This window comes from Lathamus discolor, chromosome 5, assembly GCF_037157495.1.
Source record: "Lathamus discolor isolate bLatDis1 chromosome 5, bLatDis1.hap1, whole genome shotgun sequence".
Lineage (NCBI taxonomy): Eukaryota > Metazoa > Chordata > Aves > Psittaciformes > Psittacidae > Lathamus > Lathamus discolor.
In genome coordinates, this window is record NC_088888.1 from 31,868,993 (window position 1) to 31,889,467 (window position 20,475).

A 20,475-nucleotide genomic window follows, 5' to 3' on the forward strand; every position below is an offset into this window, starting at 1 on the left:
TTGATATTGATCTTTTGATCTACACGTCTATTATCTACAGGAATATGATCTTGCACATAAACTGTCTTCAGGCAACATTTATAAACATAGTGGGCTATAAAGTTGAGATACTAGGGGAGATATAGCCTGCTTGATTTGGGATTTGGAATATGACTAATATTTCAGTCATTATTGGGGATGACTTTTTTAGGAGCATAAGTTGCTGAAATTTGCATCCTACTTGATGAAGATTGCTGTCTACCATTCCAAGAGGTTTCTTGCTTTTAAACTCTTGTTTTGGAATTCTTGTAAACAGAGAAGGTATTTTCCTTTTTGAGTAAATATTACGCTAGGAGCTGAGATGATCAGAGTTTTATTTGAACAGTACTACTTTAAATCTGAAGAAATCAGAAGTCAAAAATGAGCCTTCACCTTGGAGATTGCAGCACTCTGGTTCATAAAGGAGAAATCAAGATGCTGGTTTTTGAACTCTGCATTTTAAACAAATATGTGGATTGATATTGGGGGCATTTGTGTGACTAGAATATATTTGATAAGCATTTTTAGTGAACTTGCACTTATTTGAGAGTTGAGGGGACTCATCTGGTCTTTCTGGCAGCAGGACTTGCACTTATATTCTTACCTGGTGTTTCCAAAGAGCACTCTGGAAGGGGCTGGGAGAGTAGGATTCTTCACTGAAAAAGATACTAGTGATTGAAATATGGCTATGGGACTGTGTGTGGATTCTGCTAAATGTGGCTAATTTTTCTAATACAGGTACAATCACTGAGACTTTTTGATTTGACAGTAAGTGTAGGTAAGCCTGAGCTTTAGGCAGCATCTAAAAACTTCGATATTTTAGTATTGTGAAGACAAATCTTGTATGATGTAATAACTTGATTTGGCTTTTAGTCAGTCACAACCAGAAAAATAATTGCCTTACTTGAATAGGTAGCAATTCTCTCCTCTCCTTATTCATTGTAGCTTACTTTTAGTGTTTAGCAGGGACAAGTGCTGGGACATTAGGTCATGGGATATGTCAAACTAGAATTTTCTAATCAGCCAGGATATTGTTTAATTCTGTCATTCTCCTACTCCTCAAAGTTGATGTTCCCCTTTTCCCCTTTCAGTCAGTGTGCCATTTAACAGCTTATTCTTTAAACCTGTAAGTCTGAGCAGGAATCTTAAATAACCACTGATGTTTCTATCACAAGGTAATTTCAGTATGGCTCTGGGATTCAGCATAAGTATGTGTGTGTGTGTGTGTGTGTGTGTGTGTGTGTGTGCGTGTGCACGTATTTCAGGGTACTTGGAATGGAATTTGGTAACTGGTAAATGCTCTGGAACCAGTGATACTAACTACTGTGGAGCTCTCTTCCCCCCACCACCCCACCCCAAACAATATAGTAAGTAGGAAATACAGAAATTGAATATAGCTTAACAGCATTGGACAGCTGCACTACTTTATGCTAGAGAATCTTGTTCTTGGCTCCTGAGATTCAGGTGATACGTGTCTCTGGTAAAGTTAAAGAGCTGTACTGTTCAGGGGAGCCTGACTTGTAGTGAAAAGGAGTGGTAAACATCTCTATCCCATTAGAGAGAACTTTTTACATTGCCACATGTTAACCAGAAAAAGCTAATGAGAGAAACTGTATTTCTTCTAACAGGCCAGTCACATTCTGAATTAGGTATGCTTTATATGGAACTAAAACTACCCGGGAGCCTAGAGCACCAGTTCTTTCTGTCATAATTGTAATTTTCAGCTGCCAGTGCAAAGAAAAGCTCATTGTGTAAGTGCTTGAGGTGATTTTTTTTTTTTTTGCAGTATGTTCCCAGTAATTAAAGACAGAGGGTGCATATTCAGAAAGAGTTCTGGTTTGTTTTAGCTCTGTGTCGTATGGTACAGTATGACAAGACATGTTATTCTTGAATGTTTCAAGTGTTTAAAACTAAGGCTTATTATTTTCAACATTTACATGCAGATTTCTGAAGGAAAGAAAAGAAAGTGCTAATTTCTGTCTTGGTTTCTTAAAGCATTAACAATGTACAAATTTTGTACGTAACAGTAAACCACTGAAATTAAAGGAACAGGTAGTCAAATTTCAGATTCTTCAGAGTAGTGCATATCATAGAAGGGAAAATTAATGAAAAATAAATATATAATAAAAATATCAGAGTCTTCATCTAATATTCCAGTATTTGGTTATAAGACTAAATCTGCTTTCTTTGATCACAGCAAATGAAAACATTTGATTTGTCCATGTTAGCAGATACAGACAGTATACTTGAACTCTTCAGTGAATTTGCGAAGGCTTGCTGGTTCCTTGAGGTTGCTTATCTTCCTAAGAAATTGGTACCTTTGCTAGTATAAATCTAGAAGCTTGAAAAGTGCGCTTTCTTCCTTGTTTCCCCTCTAGTAGTTCTGTGGAGGATTGACCATGCAGTCTCTGACACTATGTTGTGGTTTATTTTAGCCTGCATTACATGTGGATGTAATAGAATCAGTACATAACTCTTACGCAAACTGCCAATTATATTTTCTGCTATATAGCTACTAATTTAATTCTTCCTCTTTTCCTTCCTTCCTTCCCATTCAAACCCACGTTTCTGGCAGGTATTCATTTTAACCAGTAAGGCAGACAAGCTTTTCTCCTTACTGGCTCATCTTTGTCTTCATTTTGGTAAGACAAAGGTGATGTTTCTTCTGAAAGCATTCCAGGTTTTGAAACCTTATTTAAAAAAACAAGTAAATAATAATTTCTTATTAAGAATCCCTCCTCTTGGTTCTCAAACAAGTCTGTGCAAACTCTTTTGGGAACACCTCCACATCTTACCTCCTTCCTCTCCCCGACCAACTGCTCGCTTTAGGGAGCTGATGTAAGCAAGTGTAGAAGACAGCACCGCAGTAAAATGACCTTGGTCTTGTGGAAGCACGTACTTCTTGCAACAGGAACTGAAAATCTAATTCATAATGGTTTTTATTTTCTTCTGGTTTGTGAACAGGCTGTCTAAAGCAAAAATAGCAATGAAGTAAGTTTTCCTCTTCTTGTAAGTTCTATGAGGAAAGGCTCTAGTCTGAGTCATGCACACTGTTTAGATGCAGCTTCGCATCTGATACACTGTGCAGCTTTCAGGGTGCTTCTCTGTCTTGCAGTAGGGAAGAATCTAATTTAGGGTCAAGTTTTAGCTGTGGCTTGGGATGTATGCCTTTGGCAAGGTCTGTTTCAGCCTGGGGTCCAGTTGTCACAGGTTTTGGCAAATTATATGCATCTGATGTGCGAATAGTGAAAGAAGCTGTGCCATGCAAATGTGTAAAGGGTGGGCATCTGATTCCAAGAGAAGATTCAAGATTTCTGTGATGCTAAGCCTCCTTGCAGGGTCTGACTGCTGTTCCAAGCACAGTCAGACATGACTGCAGGAGTAAAGCAAGACGTGCTGCAGCAAGGAATTCTGACTCACATACAGGTTTTCAATTTCTGTGCTTCTTGAGGAGCTGACCGCTGCAGGAGCATTTAAGATCCAGTGATATCTACAGCTGTTCTCTTAGGATTCTTCACTTCCTCTCTCCTTCACTTCAATATGCCCCCATGTTTATCAGCTGTTCCCCCTTGAATCACAGACAGTATGTGCTTTGCATAAACTTTGCATAGATTGTTTTCCTATTAGCAATGAATAGAATGAGTTAACACAAATTCTGTATTACAGCATAGCTGCATGGTTGAGGCAGAAAGGACACTGTCAGAATAATTGGTTTTCACTGTGTATTTGTCCAGTTCCAGTGCTGTTTTCCTGCATGCCTTTAGACCTAATAAAATACTCCTACATTTATGTAGGTTACAAAGTCCATTTGGCAGTCTTAGTGGTATTCCTTCTGGAAGGCATATCTTTGACTTGAAGAAAGGTTACTTCAAATAGGGTTTCCCAGAGTCTTACAGAATATAGGATTTTTCCATACTGGAAGGTACTCTGCAAGCTGTATTTCAATTTTGGAGAGGTATCTGAGCCTGTTCACCTGCATGTCACCTGGTGATATAGTATGATTACAGCTGTATCTGCAGCAGTATAGGTAATCTTGGTATGTTGTAGTTTGTGTAGTCTGCTGCTGGGTTTTATGACTTTATTTTTCTGTCACAATGGAAGGGGAAAAAGCCCAGGAAATCCTTTTGGAAAGCTGTTTTTTCAGAGACTACCACTACTTTATGTTTCACTGTGTTACGAGAAATTAAAGATAGTAAAATACAGTATTTAGCTTCTGTAATCCCTTGCATAGATCTTAACTTCAGAGTATACAGGAAAACAAGTTGGCAACTTGCAAGTTTTTCTCTAATTCTTTTGAACATGTATGTTAGTATCATAAATATAATTGGCAGTAGTTGCAAAGAAGCTGAATTGGGATTGTATCAGGAATCATATATATCAAAATGATGATCAAGTAAGCTCAGCTGGAAAGCCAGCATGGTCATGAGTGTGCCGTGCTTGGCTCCATCTAGTACTAGTCCTCTGGGTGTGTGGGGTTTGGGTGTTTTGGTTGGTTTTGTTTTGGGGGTCTTCGTGGGGGTTGGGGTGGGGTTTTTTTGTTCGGCTTTTTTTGTTGTTGTTTTATATGTGTGTTTGTCCTTCGTTTTTGTGTTGGTTTTGTGTTTTTAAGTTGGTTTCTTCCCCTTTGTTTCCATGTTTACCTAGGAGGATCAGAATTTGTGTGACTGTACATTTAGGCAAAAGTTAATACATACTCATTTTTAACTGACCTACTCCTTAGCCAGTTCTTGAATTCACGGTTGAAGTAGGACAGCAGGTTATGCTTACTGAGGGGAAAAATAATTGACTTGATTCTGGAGGTTTTTCACAAATACACAATGAAACTGCAAGTACAGTACCATAGTTAAGTATATTCTTATTAAGAATATACTTCTCTGGTCTTGAATTTGTATTTAACATGTTCAGTTTTAGATAATAAGACACCTGCTAATATCTTGATGCTGTTTAGTATGTTTATGTCTAGTATCATTCTGATAGAAAATGGAATCCTTTAACTGAAAACAAACCGAAAGTGTTAGTGTTAAGTTAGTGACTCATGTTAGTCACTCCAAATACCACTTCACAGACACTTGGGCTCAAAAGAGTTTATTTTTGTTAAATGGTCCCATTTCATGTAGTTGTAATAATCTATTTTATTGTTATGGCTTTTACAGTATGTATATATAAAGTATGCCTGTTGGAGATCCATATAGAATTATCATTCTGCTAATTCATTTTACCTGCTTGCATGGATTTCCTGCTGATCAGTGCCAACTAGAAGAATACCAGCTTTTACTCTTACCCATCAGTGTAAAAAAAAAACCCAACCTTCATTCTGTATGTCCCAGCATACGTGAAGAATTGAACCTTAGCTGAAAGTACACATAGTGAAAAGTACACAAAATGACTTTATTCAAATTCCAGTTCAGTTTTTAGCTGGCTAATAATTTTCCTTCTTCCATTAATTTCTCTTATGGTGACATGATTATCTACTTAAAACCATAAACATACTCATTTTTGTTTGTTTTTAGGTATGATGAGTGGATAAAGGCAGACAAGATAGTGAGACCAGCTGATAAAAATGTACCAAAAATTAAGCATCGAAAGAAAATAAAGGTATTTTCTCTCCCTTTTTCTCCCTTGTTCCCCCAACTTTGGTTTTATATATTCTTAAGTGCCTCCCCTCCCCCCCCTTGCCCCTCTTTTGATTTGCCTACAAATGCTAGATGGTAAAAGAGACTTCCTAACCTTCTAAAAACTGAAACTTTCTTCAGCAAGGGTTTGGGTTTTTTCACTTCAGAGTGGGGAGGGGAAGCTTCTCTTTCCTTCTTCCTGTATTTTTAAATTAACTTTATGTATGCGTTTGTAGAAAACAAATGAGAAGGATCCATTTTCTCATCAGTGGTGCGAGCCAGCTGTGGGGGGGTGAAATTTGGAAGCTCCCTCTGCTGATTCTGGAGAGAATACCTATGAATAGTGTGTGTGTGTATGTGTCTCTTACAATTTTATCTCATAGCATTTCTTTCAAAATTAGTTCTTTTAAAACTGATATTTAGGCACAGGTTATGAAATACTTTTTGGGCAGTGGCGTGCAGGGAAGCTTTTCCTTTTGCCACAGATGTCAGCACTCCCCCTATTCCCTGGCACATGGTGCCTCTGGAACCTGAGTAAACTCAGGTTCTAGAACTCCCCGTTACAGCCCTGCCCTGCCGCTGCTGAGCCTGGCATTCTGTGGTGCCACTGGTCCTAGAGCAGTGGCTGTGTTTACTTTCCCATTTGTTTTAGCGTTGACAAAGTTCCTGCTTCCATATAAATGTCTTGACATGGGCTGGAGAAAGGTATTTGTGATCTTCTAAAGAGGAAAGCTTTCCCTTAGAGGGTTGAATTTTTAAGATAACTGTAAGCATTGCTTAGTTGCAATTTATGTTAAGATGTATGCTCAAATGAGAAGTTTTTAATATTTTCTTTTACATAGAATAAAACTGACAAAGAGAAAGAAGAGAAGTATTCTCCTAAAAACTGTAAATTGCGACGTTTGCCAAAACCACCCTTTCACACCAGCACATCACCAGAGACTGGGTCCAAACTCGACAGCACTGAAGCCAAAAATACTGAACAAGCGCCAGTTAAATCAATAGAAATTACTTCTATCATTAATGGGCTACAAGGTATTGTGCTTAAACTTTTCTAATTCTGTAAATGGCCTTTAAACAGTAGTAAATGACAATGTAGAGCAGCTGATGCAATGTACACTAGAGTATATCTAGCTAATTAGATGATCATCCTCATTAATAACCCTTGAACGAAAGCAATATTTGCAGTTTCTGAAAACAGGTATTATGGATTCAGTGTATGTTAACAGTCTTAGGAATTACATCCTTTGTTTTGCCATCCTTTTCCCTCCCCCCCTTGTTTGATACGTAGCAAAACATTTGTGTTTCCTGTGCTATTTCTAGATTTTTAATTTTTTATTAACTTTTAGGACCCATGGTGGGTTTTTTTCTTGAAAAAATAGAATTAGTATAGCTAAGTTTCCTGTCAGCACACCTGTTGTTCCTAACGTTGTTTTTCCCTTCCTACATATTTACTGCAGCTTTATAACAACTAGTTGCTTCTCTTCATCCTTAGTTTAGTGCATGCCTCCAGAAAGAAAAAAAATCATACATATATATGGTATAGATAGTGTGGGTAGCCACCAATTTTTGTGAAAGTTGTATGAATTTAATAATCTTTCGGATTTGCTCGAACTTGGATGACATTGGCCACTGGGTTCCAAATTTGTAGGTAGAATAACAGTTAATATACTCTATTAAGCTTCATTTCCTTAGGAAATGAGAAACAAAAAAGCAATTAGTGGTGATGATAATGACACTATTATTAGTGCTATAATTAATCTGTAATTAACTTCTGATTACAAAAGCACAATTTGACATGCACCCTCTAATATTTTTGAAAGCTAAATGTTTTCCATCTTATGTAATTAATTCCCAGAAATGCTTTTAATTGTATGCAATTTTATCATTTAAATCCACATATATTCATACTGGGGATTAACCTTTTTTCCTGTTATCTGCGGGTTTTTAAGTATGAAAGGCGCTCATATTTTACTGTTTCTTTCTCCTCCCATTTTAGAGCTGCTTGCTCAAAACTTTTTAGTTGCTTTTTTTGTTCCATTTCATGTTTCTAAACAGGAATGATTAATGCTGTTGTACTCAACTTTCCTTTTAAGGGCACAGCAAAGTAAATAGGTTGAGAGGAAGACTTGATGGACCTGATTTTTGGTTGATTTTAAATGTGGTGTTCCTTGCTCTTATTTCAAATGGCAAATTTTGATACCTCATATAATAATACTCTAGTGTAGTTTTGATCCTCTTAAGTTATGAGAAAGGCAAGTGTCAGAAATTCATTTTAAGTAATAGAGTTCTTGGAACTTTAGGCCAAAATGGCTACCATAAACTTCTAATTAGAAAATAACAAACAATACTGACAGGATTGTGTAAAACTTGCTTTCAGAGTGAGTCTGAGAGTAGAATTTAAGATCCTGCCTATCTTAAATAAATGAAGAAAATCACCTGAAGCAACATTTCTGAAGATACTTTGTCCTGTACACATCTCTGTTAGTATGCACTTCTCTAAGTTAATCCTATTTCAGTAAACCTTTTTTAAAAAGTTAACTCAACTTTGATCATTTCAGTGTATTTCATTGACAATACTGCTTTTCTTCTCTGTCATGGTTTACATTATCATCTTTAAAGAGGTGGTAAATTTCATTGAGGGATTGAGAATGAGAGATGGAGTGAAGAGTTAAACTAGCTATGCCAGCAAAAATGGATGAGTTACAAATCAAGAAGCTACTTATATAATTGAGCCAGTTCTTACTGTTCCTCCTGTATCCATTTATCTTCCCATTGAATGGGCTTGTTGTTGATTCCTTCTCCATTATATTTTTGTCTTTTTCTCAGTTTCTTTATTCCTGATCCTGAATTTTCTTACTGTTGTCCTACACTCTTATTGTTCATATATTTCTCCAAGTGCCTTTCATTATTGCTTTTCCTTCCTTTTTCCAGGCTGGTCGTCAGGTTGGTTTGTTAAGAGATTATCCAGTGTCTTTGTTGTTCTGTTCTTTTAGACTGTGGATTCTCCAGGGAAAATACTGTCTGTGCTCTGGGCTTTAGAAAAAGGGCAGATAATGGTAGTATTTGTAACCTGTAAGAACTATTTAGAGTTTTTATGTTAAGCACATATTTCAATTTCTGTTTTGGCTAATAATACAGAAGTTCCTATATTATGGATTGATGCATTCTGTGCTTTCTGCACCTCTTCCAAAATTCCTGGAGATGTGCTGTATAATACACAATTTTCCTAGTTCCTAATCTGGCCATTATACATTCTAATAGAGCAGGAAATAAGTCTTGAAGTCTTCAGGAGGTACTGTTTAAAATACATACTACCGGAGATCTCTGTAGCATGTGTGCATATCTGTACAGTTTTCTTTAGTGGGTTTTTTTTAAGAATTCTTTGTAACCCGAATCAAGACAAACTTTTCTTGTTTTGTTTGTTTTTTTTTTGGATTTATTTTTAATTAGCTTCTGAAAGTTCTGATGATAGTGAGCAGGAAGATGACCAAAGTGCCCCGAATGTACGTGCTGATGGCAAAGAGGAATCTCAACATGAACCTGTAAGCCAAGATAAAAACGAACTCTGTCTGAAAGAAGAACAGAGCAGTTCATCCCTCCCAGAAGAAACTAAAGCCCTGACAGATGTAGTAGTGCCCAAATCAGGATCCAAGTCTCCTGAAAGACTGCGAAAAGAGATGGAAGAGTTATCTGAAGTTACTGACTCTGATGGAGAAGACGAAGCTACGAAAAAGAGGAAGGATGTGAAAAAGGAGGTAGTGGATAAAACACCAAAACCACAGGTAAAACGTGGTAAACGAAGATACTATGTTGCAGAGGAGTCTTTAAAGACTGTGTCACCTAACAGGAAGGAAGAGAAGTCCAAAAACAAAGACTCCCTTAGCTTAGAAAACAGCAGTAACAGCTCCTCAGATGAAGATGAGGAAGACAAATCTAAACTGAAGATCACTCCAACTAAAAAGTACAATGGACTAGAGGAGAAAAGAAAGTCTTTACGGACAAGTACTTTCTACTCAGGATTTTCTGAAGTGGGAGAGAAAAGAATAAAGCTTTTAAATAACTCGGATGAAAGACTTCAGAACACCAGAGCGAAGGATCGAAAAGATGTCTGGTCAAGTATTCAGGGACAATGGCCGAAGAAAACACTGAAGGAACTGTTCTCAGACTCTGACACTGAAGCTGCTGCCTCCCCTCCACATGCTGCTCCTGAGGATGCTGCAGCAGAGGAACAGCTTCAGACTCTTGCAGAAGAAGACATTTCTTTGCCTGGCTCTGAACATGAAAAATCTTTGCCAACTAGCATGGATGTTAAACCTGCTGAGGAAAAACCAGCAGAAGGGGGTGAAAAGAAAGTTGAATTTCCAAGCAGCGGCAGTAATTCAGTGCTAAATACTCCTCCTACAACTCCTGAATCACCTTCATCTGTAACCGTAACGGAGTCCAGTAGACATCAGTCCAGTGTCACTGTCTCTGAGACGCTGCCACCAAATCAAGAAGAGATACGAAGCATTAAAAGTGAAACAGATAGCACAATAGAGGTGGACAGTGTTGCAGGGGAGCTGCAAGACCTCCAGTCTGAGGGAAATATTTCTCCAACAGGCTTTGATGCCAGCGTCAGTTCCAGTAGTAGTAATCAACCAGAACCAGAGCATACTGAAAAAGGTAAAGGAAAGAGTAAACAGAGCTGTCTTCAACCTAACCAGCTCTCATTTTAGCATTGCTGATGTATTTTCATTCTGTTATGGTCATACTGCTGGAAAGTTAGTTGTTGGAGAAAGTAGTAACCTGTTGTCTATTTTAAATATGTGGAAATGACATAATCATCTTGTGAATAAAATATAATCTGCCAGGAAAGTTCTTGGCATTTCACTAGGAATCATGATGGTTTCAATGAGGATAAGAATAAAGTTCATATCGGACCTGGCAAGAAAAGTGCAGAACAAACTGTAATATATTGTATAAGGAATATTTATTGTAGCAGGATGGATACGTTTTGAGTACCTTGCTTACAAGTAGAAGATTCCGTTTCTTACATAAACCGTTGTTACTCTGTAAGCTGTTTGGGAGGAGAAAGCGCCAATTGTTGCATGCTTAGACAACCATTTCAAACTTGCACCCTATGAAATTAATGTTTTTAAAAAATACAAGTCGAGCTCATAACAAACATTGACCTTATTAGCTATGTTTCACTTTCAGATGTGATTTTGCAGATTGAAGTTCCTATCCTGAGACCACTAAAGAATAGGGATAAAAAACACTGCTAGCACATGTGCATGTGATGTCAGTGTGCACCTGCCTGCTTTTTAACTGTTTGCAAGGCTGGGTCGAAAAGCTTTGTTGTGAAAATCACTGGCTCTTTTATAGTTCATCAAAAGTATAGCTACTTTCACAGTGTTAAAATGCCTAAAATATTATTAATACAAAGGAAAACAAATGCGTGTCTGAATATAATCCTGAGAAGACAGAACTGGTTTGTTCATCTCAGCAGATTTCAGTTAATAATTAACTGAATTTTCGCAAAATGCCCTTAAGGCGTGTCACCCTCTTCATTCTGTTTGAATTGTTCTTTAGCAAGAACCTGACCAAATATCTTTCCTTAAACAAAGGAAAGAGTTTAGAAGAGGTGAATATGTAGCCCTCAATAAGTACGCCTGTATTACTTTGTAAATTATAAACGTGTAGGTTTAGAACTGGTTTGCTGCTTTATATAAAAGGAAATTATTGCCACAGGAAAAAAGCTTTACAGTGTTGCAAAATATTACTTTTACATGCATTAGACTTTAACTTCCTCTCTGATTCTGTCAGCATGCTGCCTGCTTTAGAAAATCTGGTTTCTTCATTTGAACGGTTTTGTTACAGGAGTAATTTTTAATCTCTGAGTCAGGTGGTTGTGGAACAACGTTTGAACAACTCTGAAAATTTGCTCTTTTAACAGGTGTACTAGAATTCTTTTCTCTTCCCTACTTTCTCCTCGTGTAGTCACAGATACCAGTGCACTTTTTCCTTTGTTTTTCTGTTGCCTCATTTTTTTTAACATTATCAGTGATTTTTTTCAATGCTTTCAGTTAATGTGATTACTGATCACAAGTGATCTTTGCAGTGTTTTCTCACAGCTTCCAAGTGCCACAGGCTTTTTTGAACTTTTTTCAGTACCAGTAGTTTTTGAGAAGTTTCTCAAATAAATCTATTCTTACTTAATTTGCAGTGTTAAAAAAGTAACCTGTGTAGTTCAAGACAAATTCTGGTGGTGCATAGAGGAAAGTTACTTGCTGTCATCTTGCATGTGCGCTCTAACCAGCAAACTTAGACTGCCTTCCATCCTCCTTCACTTCCTCTTTTCAGTATAAGTAGAAAGCTGAGCTGTATTAAGGATAGGCAGTAACAGTCACATTGTTGTCTACAAACTTAAGCTCTGACGTGGGTTTTTTTTTTGGTTTTGAGACTTTGGGGGGGGGGGGGGGAACCCCACATAAGTGGAAGGATTTATCTAATAACTTCTTTTTTTTTTTTTTTTTTTTTTCATTTTTATTATAGTCTGTGCAGGCCAAAAAAGACTTAAAGATGCTCAGGGGGGAGGCAGTTCCTCAAAAAAGCAGAAAAGAAGCCACAAAACTTCTGTGAACAACAAAAAGAAGAGTAAAACTAGTAAGTACAGCAGCTGAGCGTAAAATGAAATGTATCAAAGTACTGTGTCATTTGTTTGAATGATTGTAGGAGATGAAGTCGGGAAATAAAAAAATGCATTAGGACAAAATGTTCTCATTGGGGAATTCTTAATACTGCTTAAAAGAAGAAACTACTCTTGCTTGAATGCCACAGCATTTTTAAATGTCTTTTATTATTTCCGGGTCTACTTCTGAGAGGTCCTTGGTATTGTGTAATTTGGGAAGACGAAGAGCGAGTATTCAAAGAAGAGCGAGTATTTCACACTTCGTAGAACTAGGACAAAGATCTCTGTGGCATGATAGCTGCATGTTTTAGAGGAGAGACTGGGATCTGGATGAAATTATACTTTGCATTTTCTGCAAGATGAGTTTTTAGAGGTTAATGTCTTCTAGTAAGAAATATGAGAATAATTACAGAAGATACAGCCTCTGTTTTCTTCCTGTATCCACTGTAACATCTTCGGTAAATAATGCAGCTTTTACAGGTTTTTTGTAGTTGTAGAAGCTGATTGGAATAGAAACCACGTTACTGGGGAGGGGAATCTTAATAAAAGCAGAGGTGTATTAGAGACATACGCACACATGTCCAGGAGACAGCAAGATCAATTACTGCCCCATCTCACTGCTCATAAAAAATACCAGGAAAGAGTCAGCTAGACAGTGAAGCTGGGAGGATAGCTGTAAAAAAAAAGAAATGCAGTGAAAGCAAGGATAAAAAGCATATGCTGTATCTTTTTTCTTCTCTCTTCGTCCCCCCTGCTCCCCTTTTCTATCCTTTAACAGCTTTTACTAAAAGTCTGTACTTTCTCGTCTGGTATTTGCTTTCACCCAGCCTGTCCTCATGTTCATTGATCTCCTCTTCACATTCTGTCGTCCTTTTTAATTCCATTTCACTAATCTTTCCTTCCATAATCCTTATTCCTTCCCTCACCCCAGGAATTAAAGTAACAAAACAAACTGAATTTGCAGAACAAATATGCCATTTTTAGCTTTGCTATTGTTCCCTTTGATTTTGTGATTTTATCCCTTTTTCTCAACCTGTGTCTTTGTCAGGATGCAAGCATTTCAAAGCTAAACCACAGGCTTTTATATATCAAATGCTGTATTAGAAATTAATATTAAAAAATCCCCAACCAACCCCAGGAGATAGAACAAAACCAGTCTTGCTAACTCTTTTAGAAAATGTATAGCCCCATAAGCAGAAATATGGTGATAACTTTTGCATCTGTACTGACACGTTGGATTGCCTCTTTGCCTTATTTTCTAATGTAGGCAATTAATTTATGGATATGGTTCTGAAGCAAGAAGTGTGATGCTTTCTTGAACCTTTCAGAGTAGAGTGCATCTTCCCTATATGGACCTTAAGCAGTTGGATTCTATTTAGGAACCTCCTTACAAGTGTGTCCCTGCCCCACTCCTTTACATTCTTGCACACGTGGTTTCAGCAATATACTTGTCAGTATTCAGGATGGATTGTGGAGCCAGTCTTGTACTTCTGTCTTTAGCCCTGTAGGATTTTGGTTCCCATAGATCCACATAATAGCTATACACCTAAGTAGACAGTGTTTCCAGTGCAAGGTTTCCCTTTCACAGCATGCCAGAATTAGAGGGGCCTCATATACCTGTTTTGTGGTCCTGTATTTGGGCACTAGTGATACAAACAGCTGTGTGTGAAGCTTCTATATCAGGGTGGATTATAATATTTTAGAGTTAAGGATTTTGGTCAAATAAAATACCATTATGTGAAAATTAACACAAGGGTAGCTTCTGATACACTTTGGTTTGGGCAGGAAGGTTGCTTTGTTTGTAACAATATTTCTTGTTTCTACAGCAAACAGCAGCGACAGTGAAGAACTGTCTGCTGGTGAAAGTGTCTCCAAGTCTCAGTCAGCAAAATCGGTTTCTGCTGGCATGAAATCTCACCAAACCAAATCACTCACAAGAACACAATCTCCAGGAAAATGCGGGAAAAATGGAGAGAAGGAGTCTGATCTCAAAGAACAGAATAATCGTTTGCCCAAAGTTTACAAGTGGAGCTTTCAAATGTGTAAGTATTGTCTTCAAAACCCTCCTAGTGTGGTCTTGTGGTACAGTATAAGGCGGCTTTTAGAATTATTGAATTCCGTGTATTTTGACTGGGGTTTTTTCCCCTAGCACAGGGGAAAAATTATATAAAATTATTCTATCTCAGTTTCCTTAACTTTGTGATAAATTCTGGTTTAAAATACTTTTTTTTTTTGTTTTTGCCATTTTAGTGTTTAGTTTTTTGCCATTGCAGTGCAACAAACTGTCTGTATTGCAGTCTTCGGTAGTGATTTTAGATACAGCTCCTGCACAGACTGGCTGTTCTTGCCATTCTGCGCAGAGTTGTCACTCTGGCATGAATGTTCTCAGCTATGCACCCTTCTTGCATTGATATTTTGTTGCTGGGTTACTCCTCATTTTTGAGTTACTGTTCAGACACTTACATGATTGGTTTGTAACTTCTTGCTTTCCATTTTGCCTTCTGTGCCTCACAGTAGTTTAAGTGATTCTTAAATGTCTTGAATGGAGTGTCCAGTATGGCTTACCTGTGGCTGAAAAGAACTGAACCAAGATAGTTACTCCTGCCTGTGCTCTCCAAGCTGTGTGCCATGCTGTGGATTGCTCCCAGCTGGAAACTGTTCCTCTGCTGGCTGTGTTCATTGACATCGCCATGGGAATGCCAGTGAGGAGGCCCTCTATACCTTGCAGCCTCTTTGGCATGGACTCAATTAGAACCACGCCATGGCTATTCAGATTCCTGCCATAACCTGCTTGTTTTGTAACAACCAATACAAGATGAGCAAGGCTGACCTTCCTGGTGCCAAGCTGAGCTCTAGCAAGTACTCGAAACAACAGGCTCAAAACTATTTTAGACCCTCTGTTTTCACCAGTTGTCTTGTTTTCCCCTTCCTATGGGGAGGGGAATGCATGCATTTTCTTCCTTTCCACTCCCTTAAAAGAAAAAAACGCTGTTCCTGTGATGGTTTATTTTAAAAATAATGAAAAATGAACCAAATTTATGATCATAAATAGCAGCTGCTGTTGCAGTGGGTTTTGGCTTTGCTGTCTGCTACCTCAGAGCACATCACACATCACTAAGACTTGAGTACTGGAATTCGTGAGTTTTTGGAGATGCTGCAGTGTGATAGTTAACAGAGACTGTTTAATTTGCAGCTGACTTGGAAAATATGACTAGCGCTGAGCGCATAACAGTTCTCCAAGAAAAACTGCAGGAAATCAGGAAACATTACCTGTCCTTGAAATCTGAGGTGGCTTCCATTGACCGAAGAAGAAAGCGCTTAAAGAAAAAAGAGCGGGAAAGTAAGTGCTGGGAGCTAAATTCTGCCTTTAGCACGCTAATTTGAATGCCGTGTTAGTTAGGTGTTAATGAGACTTGGATAGTATTTAGGGAGATGCGTGCCATTAGGAGTATGGGGTCTTTGTTTGTTTGAAAACGCTGCATATGGTTAATTTACGATCTTTAGAAGGTACAGTTCAGACATCCAGTGACAGTGTAGTGGGAAGAACATTAAAAAGGCATCCAATCTGTTTAACTCTGTTTAGGCAGAAGTACTTTACACAGGGAAAAAAATATACAGAAAAATATACTTCCCTAAGCAGTAAATGAAGGATTGAATGTTATTAATAATGTACAGCTTTTCTGCAGGTTACACAAGAATTCCCTACAGTATTGCTGGTGTGTCTGTTTAGTGCTTTCCCGTTACGACAAGTGATTTATATTATGCGTTTAAGGAAGGCCATCAGTTAAATATCGTATTTCCATGAAGCTGCTTCACATGTTGCTGTAGGGAATGTTCTACTGTGTCTGCTTTAAGCATCGTTAAGAGGATCGTTTTCTCCATGTCTTATTTATGTGCACAGTTAAGAGTTCACTGAGTACAGAAGAAAGACTGGAATGCTGTGTGTAGTAAGATTATTTCTTTATGGCTGCAGCCATTTTTTGCAGTGGCTGGAGCAGGGTGCTTGTGCAGATTGAGTGCTGGGACAAGGCTTCACCTCTGCTGGTTTCAACAGGAAAGAAAGGGAACAGTTGACTATGCTTCTGGGTCAGGAATGAGCTCTGTGTGCTCCGGCTGGGCCCTTGATCTGAGTGGCCAGGGAACTCAGGCTGCAGGGGGCAATAACATGCTGCTTTGCATGCAGGTGAACCTGTGTGTTGGAGTATTTGCCACAGAAATGAGGGAATAGAGGCTTTTTTTCTGTTTAATGACTAGGCATTAGTTGCTGAAGCCAGTCTATACCAGTTCTTGTTGCTGAACGGGAAAACAGTTTTATTGCTTAATTGGTAAGTTTTTGTAACCTGTGTTCTCCTCTTCCTGTGCAGGTGCTGCTACTACATCATCTTCTTCCTCATCACCTTCCTCTAGTTCCATTACAGCTGCAGTTATGTTAACTTTAGCAGAACCATCTATGTCAAGTTCATCACAGAATGGAATGTCAGTTGAGTGCAGGTGACAGCAGGACTTGCCAAAGCACTTTGCACTTAATGGCTGCTGAGGGCCACTCTTTTCTTTGATTTCTTTTTTCTTTTCTTTTTTCTTTTTTTTTTTATACTGCACAATGGCACAAAATTCAGACAAGCACTATTTTGTATTTAAAGTTGTTTCTTGACAAGCTAACTTTGCACTTAAGTGCACTTTTATGAAGAAAAAGTACAACAAACTGCTTTTCCTCAAGCAATAATTGTTTCCAACTTGTCTGGGAATTGTAAGTCTAGTGACTCGAAGGCCTTCCACTGTGGCAATTGGAGGCTGTTCACTGCCTGTAAAGACAGTACAATAAGCATATAGTTGTTGGGTTGATCTAAATAAATGTGGTAGGCTTACTGTATTCCCTGGTATTTTGTTAAAGCTGGAACATTTGATATTTTTCCATTTATTTATGACAAATATTGAACCTATTTTCATTTGTACAAGCTAATTGTTTTTTAACTGCTAAGTCACTTTACAGTGGCTTAAATTGTATACGTCAAGCACATGTATTCAGTTCAAAACCTGCAGTTAGTAGGATGTTTGACATCAGTCCTGATAACCAAATATGAGGATTCCTTTTAAAAACAAACAAAAAACCTAATGTTTACAGGTTTGAATTAGGCTTAAATAGGTTACTCTGGGTTTTAAGAACCCACTAATTGGAATGGAACTACTGTACTTTGCCATTTTTCTATAAAACAGTATTTTTTTTTAATTTTGATAAAATACATTATGAAAAAGAAAGAAAATGGCTAACAAACTGTATTAAATCTTAATGTATAAAGATTGTATTTAGCCAGTTTAAAGTGTATATTTATTCATAATGGATTATAACAGTTATATTTTTGTGTTTTCTTGTAAATGTTTCTTTTCCCTTAAAGCAACAGATATTTCATTTGTAATGCTTATTTTATTACGAGCTTCAAGGAGAGGACCTCAAGACAGAGTAAGGTGTGAGGTTATAATTTGTGGTTGCTGATATGAACACTGCCACAAAGGGGTAGTTGTTTTTTAAATAAATAGCTAGCTGAGTGGTAGACATTTAATTTTCTAAATGCCTTGTACAAATTCCAAAACCAACTTCAAACTGTTTTCACTTGTATTGATTTTATGTTGTATGGATCCCAAGCTCTCTCCTGTTAATTATATACCTTTGTAAGACATTTGTATATTGCGGAAGTGTTCATTCAAGCTATTTAATACCTGGCACTGTTAATACACAGTACTTTATTGTACAGATTGTTTTACTGTTTTAATTGTAGTTCTGTGTAGTTCTTTTGCCTGGGGAAATAGGGGCTGGCATGTTTTTCTTTGTTTTCTGGCAATACAACATGTAAGAATTCAAAGCATTTTGTTTGTAGATGCTAGAGTGTCAGAATCCTTTACATTTGACTTTTCTAAGAAAAGCATTTTCAGTCTTCGTAGTGTGTGCTTAAGGTTAACTGATTTTATTGAAAATGGTTTCAAAGTATTCAGAATTGTACAGGACTGTAAAAATTTGTTGACAAACATTGAAGGAAAAGCTTATAGAAAAAAGCTATAAAATATATATTAGGTTCTGCAGAAAATGGAGAATTATGTAATATATTGTACAAATGTAAGCAAAGGCCTCTGAAATAAAATGCCATAGTTTGTGAATCCCTGATTTTGTTTCTAACAGTTTAATTAAGCAACTGTAGTGTGTTCATTGAAGTGACATCAAGTTGCAGAATCAGCTTAGCAAGTGATCTTTGGTATGGTGTGGTAGGCATATAAATATAAGTTAGAGCAGGTACATTGGCCTCATTCTCCTCTTAGCAATTAATTCAGATTCATCTTTTCCAGCAGCAAGGGGACAGCCTGGCCCGTTGACAGCAGTGAGGCAGCATTGGTTGAAAACAAAGATGAGTTTTGATTCGTATTCATTCAGGTAGTTTGAAAATATAAAAGCGAGCTCCTGAAGATATCTGCTAACTTCGGATACTGACTGCCTCGACTTCAGATTCAGTGGAAGTAAAACTGGAACAAAACTTGTAGTGTTACTCACTTTATATCATGTCTGATTGTAGTTCAGTCCACCAAAATGCTGTTACGTCTGCAAAAAGATAGATTACTGATGAGACTGGTAAATAACAAATGATGATAAGTTTTGGAAACATTGACCAGTGATCTGAGACTCACGGGAGTAATTTTAATAATTTCAGTAGGGCTTCTCAGGATATTTACATGTTTAAATTTAGCAGAAACAGAGTTGTAATAGTTCAGTTCTGCCTTTCAGTCTCAGTAGGCATAACTGGTATTGATTTAACAGGGAACTATGTATGAGCAAGCACGAGCAAACTTAGCTCTCCACGTGCTACTAGTTCTTGATCAGCTCTCAGTTCTAATGGCAACACTTTTGCTTTGGTGTGACAATTGTTGACTCATTTCTGTGAGAGGATGCGTTTACCTGTTTGAAACAGGGATCATTACTCACCTCCCTACTCCCAAACTGAGGGTTTTTTGTATAAACAGGATTTTTCTTTTTCTTAAAACAGATTATTTTATTTCTGATGCACTGCTCATCATTACAAACTGCAGTTTAGTGACTAGTCGAAAATCTTTTCTGGATGTTTCACATTGCACCTCTTCTATGAAGGGTGTCTGTAAAAGGTACTCCCAGGTTCATGTTTCTTGTGTCCCAGTGGTTACAAAGGAAGGTGCTGCTGGCAAACTTGTTAGCCTGGCCATTTTAGCCCATGTTCCAGGAAGTAAATCCAAGCTGCTTTTCAGGTTACGTATTGTAATGCAGCTTTAAGCAAGAGTGTGCTCCCTTCTGGGCATGCACACTGTGCTTGCAGCAGACAAAGTTTCCCCACTGTCAGTGGTTGCTGGCATGTACCCCTGCTCTCATGTACCTGACCATGACCTGAAGGGCAAAGTGAGACAAACTGCCCCTCCTTCATCCTTTACACCTTGGCTGAGCAACAGGATCAGTTTTCCATGTCTCATATTTGATTGTGTTGAGAATGGCTGAGTGCATACGGCATATGCCGCAAGAGAGCACGCCTTGCCTGAAGGCTGTCTTGTGCTTGTTAACTGTGTGGCTTCCACGATGCTGTGAAATTTCCTGTGCCACAGGACTCTGGCAGTTCCTGGTGGCTATAGTGCCTTTTGTTGAGCTTCAGCACGTGGGGCTCTCCAAAATCAGCCAGCTGAACACTTGCAATTTTGATGTATTTTGATCGTTCAGCCTGTTCTGTCCCACCTGTGTCACCTGCAAAACTGCTGTGTCCTGTGAAGGTAAGTGGGAAAAGACAATACCAGTGATGCAGCAGCCACCTGCCTCTCTGCAGGGACGGTGTATTGTGTATTCTCCTAGACTGACGCTATTAGTGGGGGTCCCCAGTGTCCCTGACATCCAGGCACCCAGGCACCAGGCCTGGTGTGTGTGTCAAGACTAGTGCTTTACTTGTATTCCAGAGCTGGATTGCTTGTTCTGCATACGGTTGGGTGTTGGTGCCAACAAAACTGTTAATGCTGACCGTTTAAAAAGTGTGTAAAATGTTACGCCAGAAGAGCTGTAAGTATTTGCTTCAGCCTCCAAGTGCCTTGTGACTTTCTGTGCCTTTCCAGTTATCACATAGCATTTTACATCACATTCTGGACAGGCAAGTCTAAAAAGAGACCCCAGTTAGGTGC

General features: G+C 38.1%; 1 protein-coding gene across 1 annotated transcript in view; it reads left to right on the forward strand.

The window, feature by feature from the left end:
- Positions 1-18,453, forward strand: part of ARID4B (AT-rich interaction domain 4B) — an 87,869-nt gene extending 69,416 nt beyond the window's left edge. The window contains 7 exon segments of the mRNA XM_065680248.1: positions 5,529-5,613; positions 6,473-6,665; positions 9,084-10,295; positions 12,168-12,278; positions 14,130-14,345; positions 15,497-15,643; positions 16,668-18,453. Of these exon segments, the coding sequence (XP_065536320.1) occupies positions 5,529-5,613; positions 6,473-6,665; positions 9,084-10,295; positions 12,168-12,278; positions 14,130-14,345; positions 15,497-15,643; positions 16,668-16,798 (2,095 nt within the window). The 3' untranslated portion in view covers positions 16,799-18,453.
- The last annotated feature ends 2,022 nt before the right edge of the window (positions 18,454-20,475 follow it).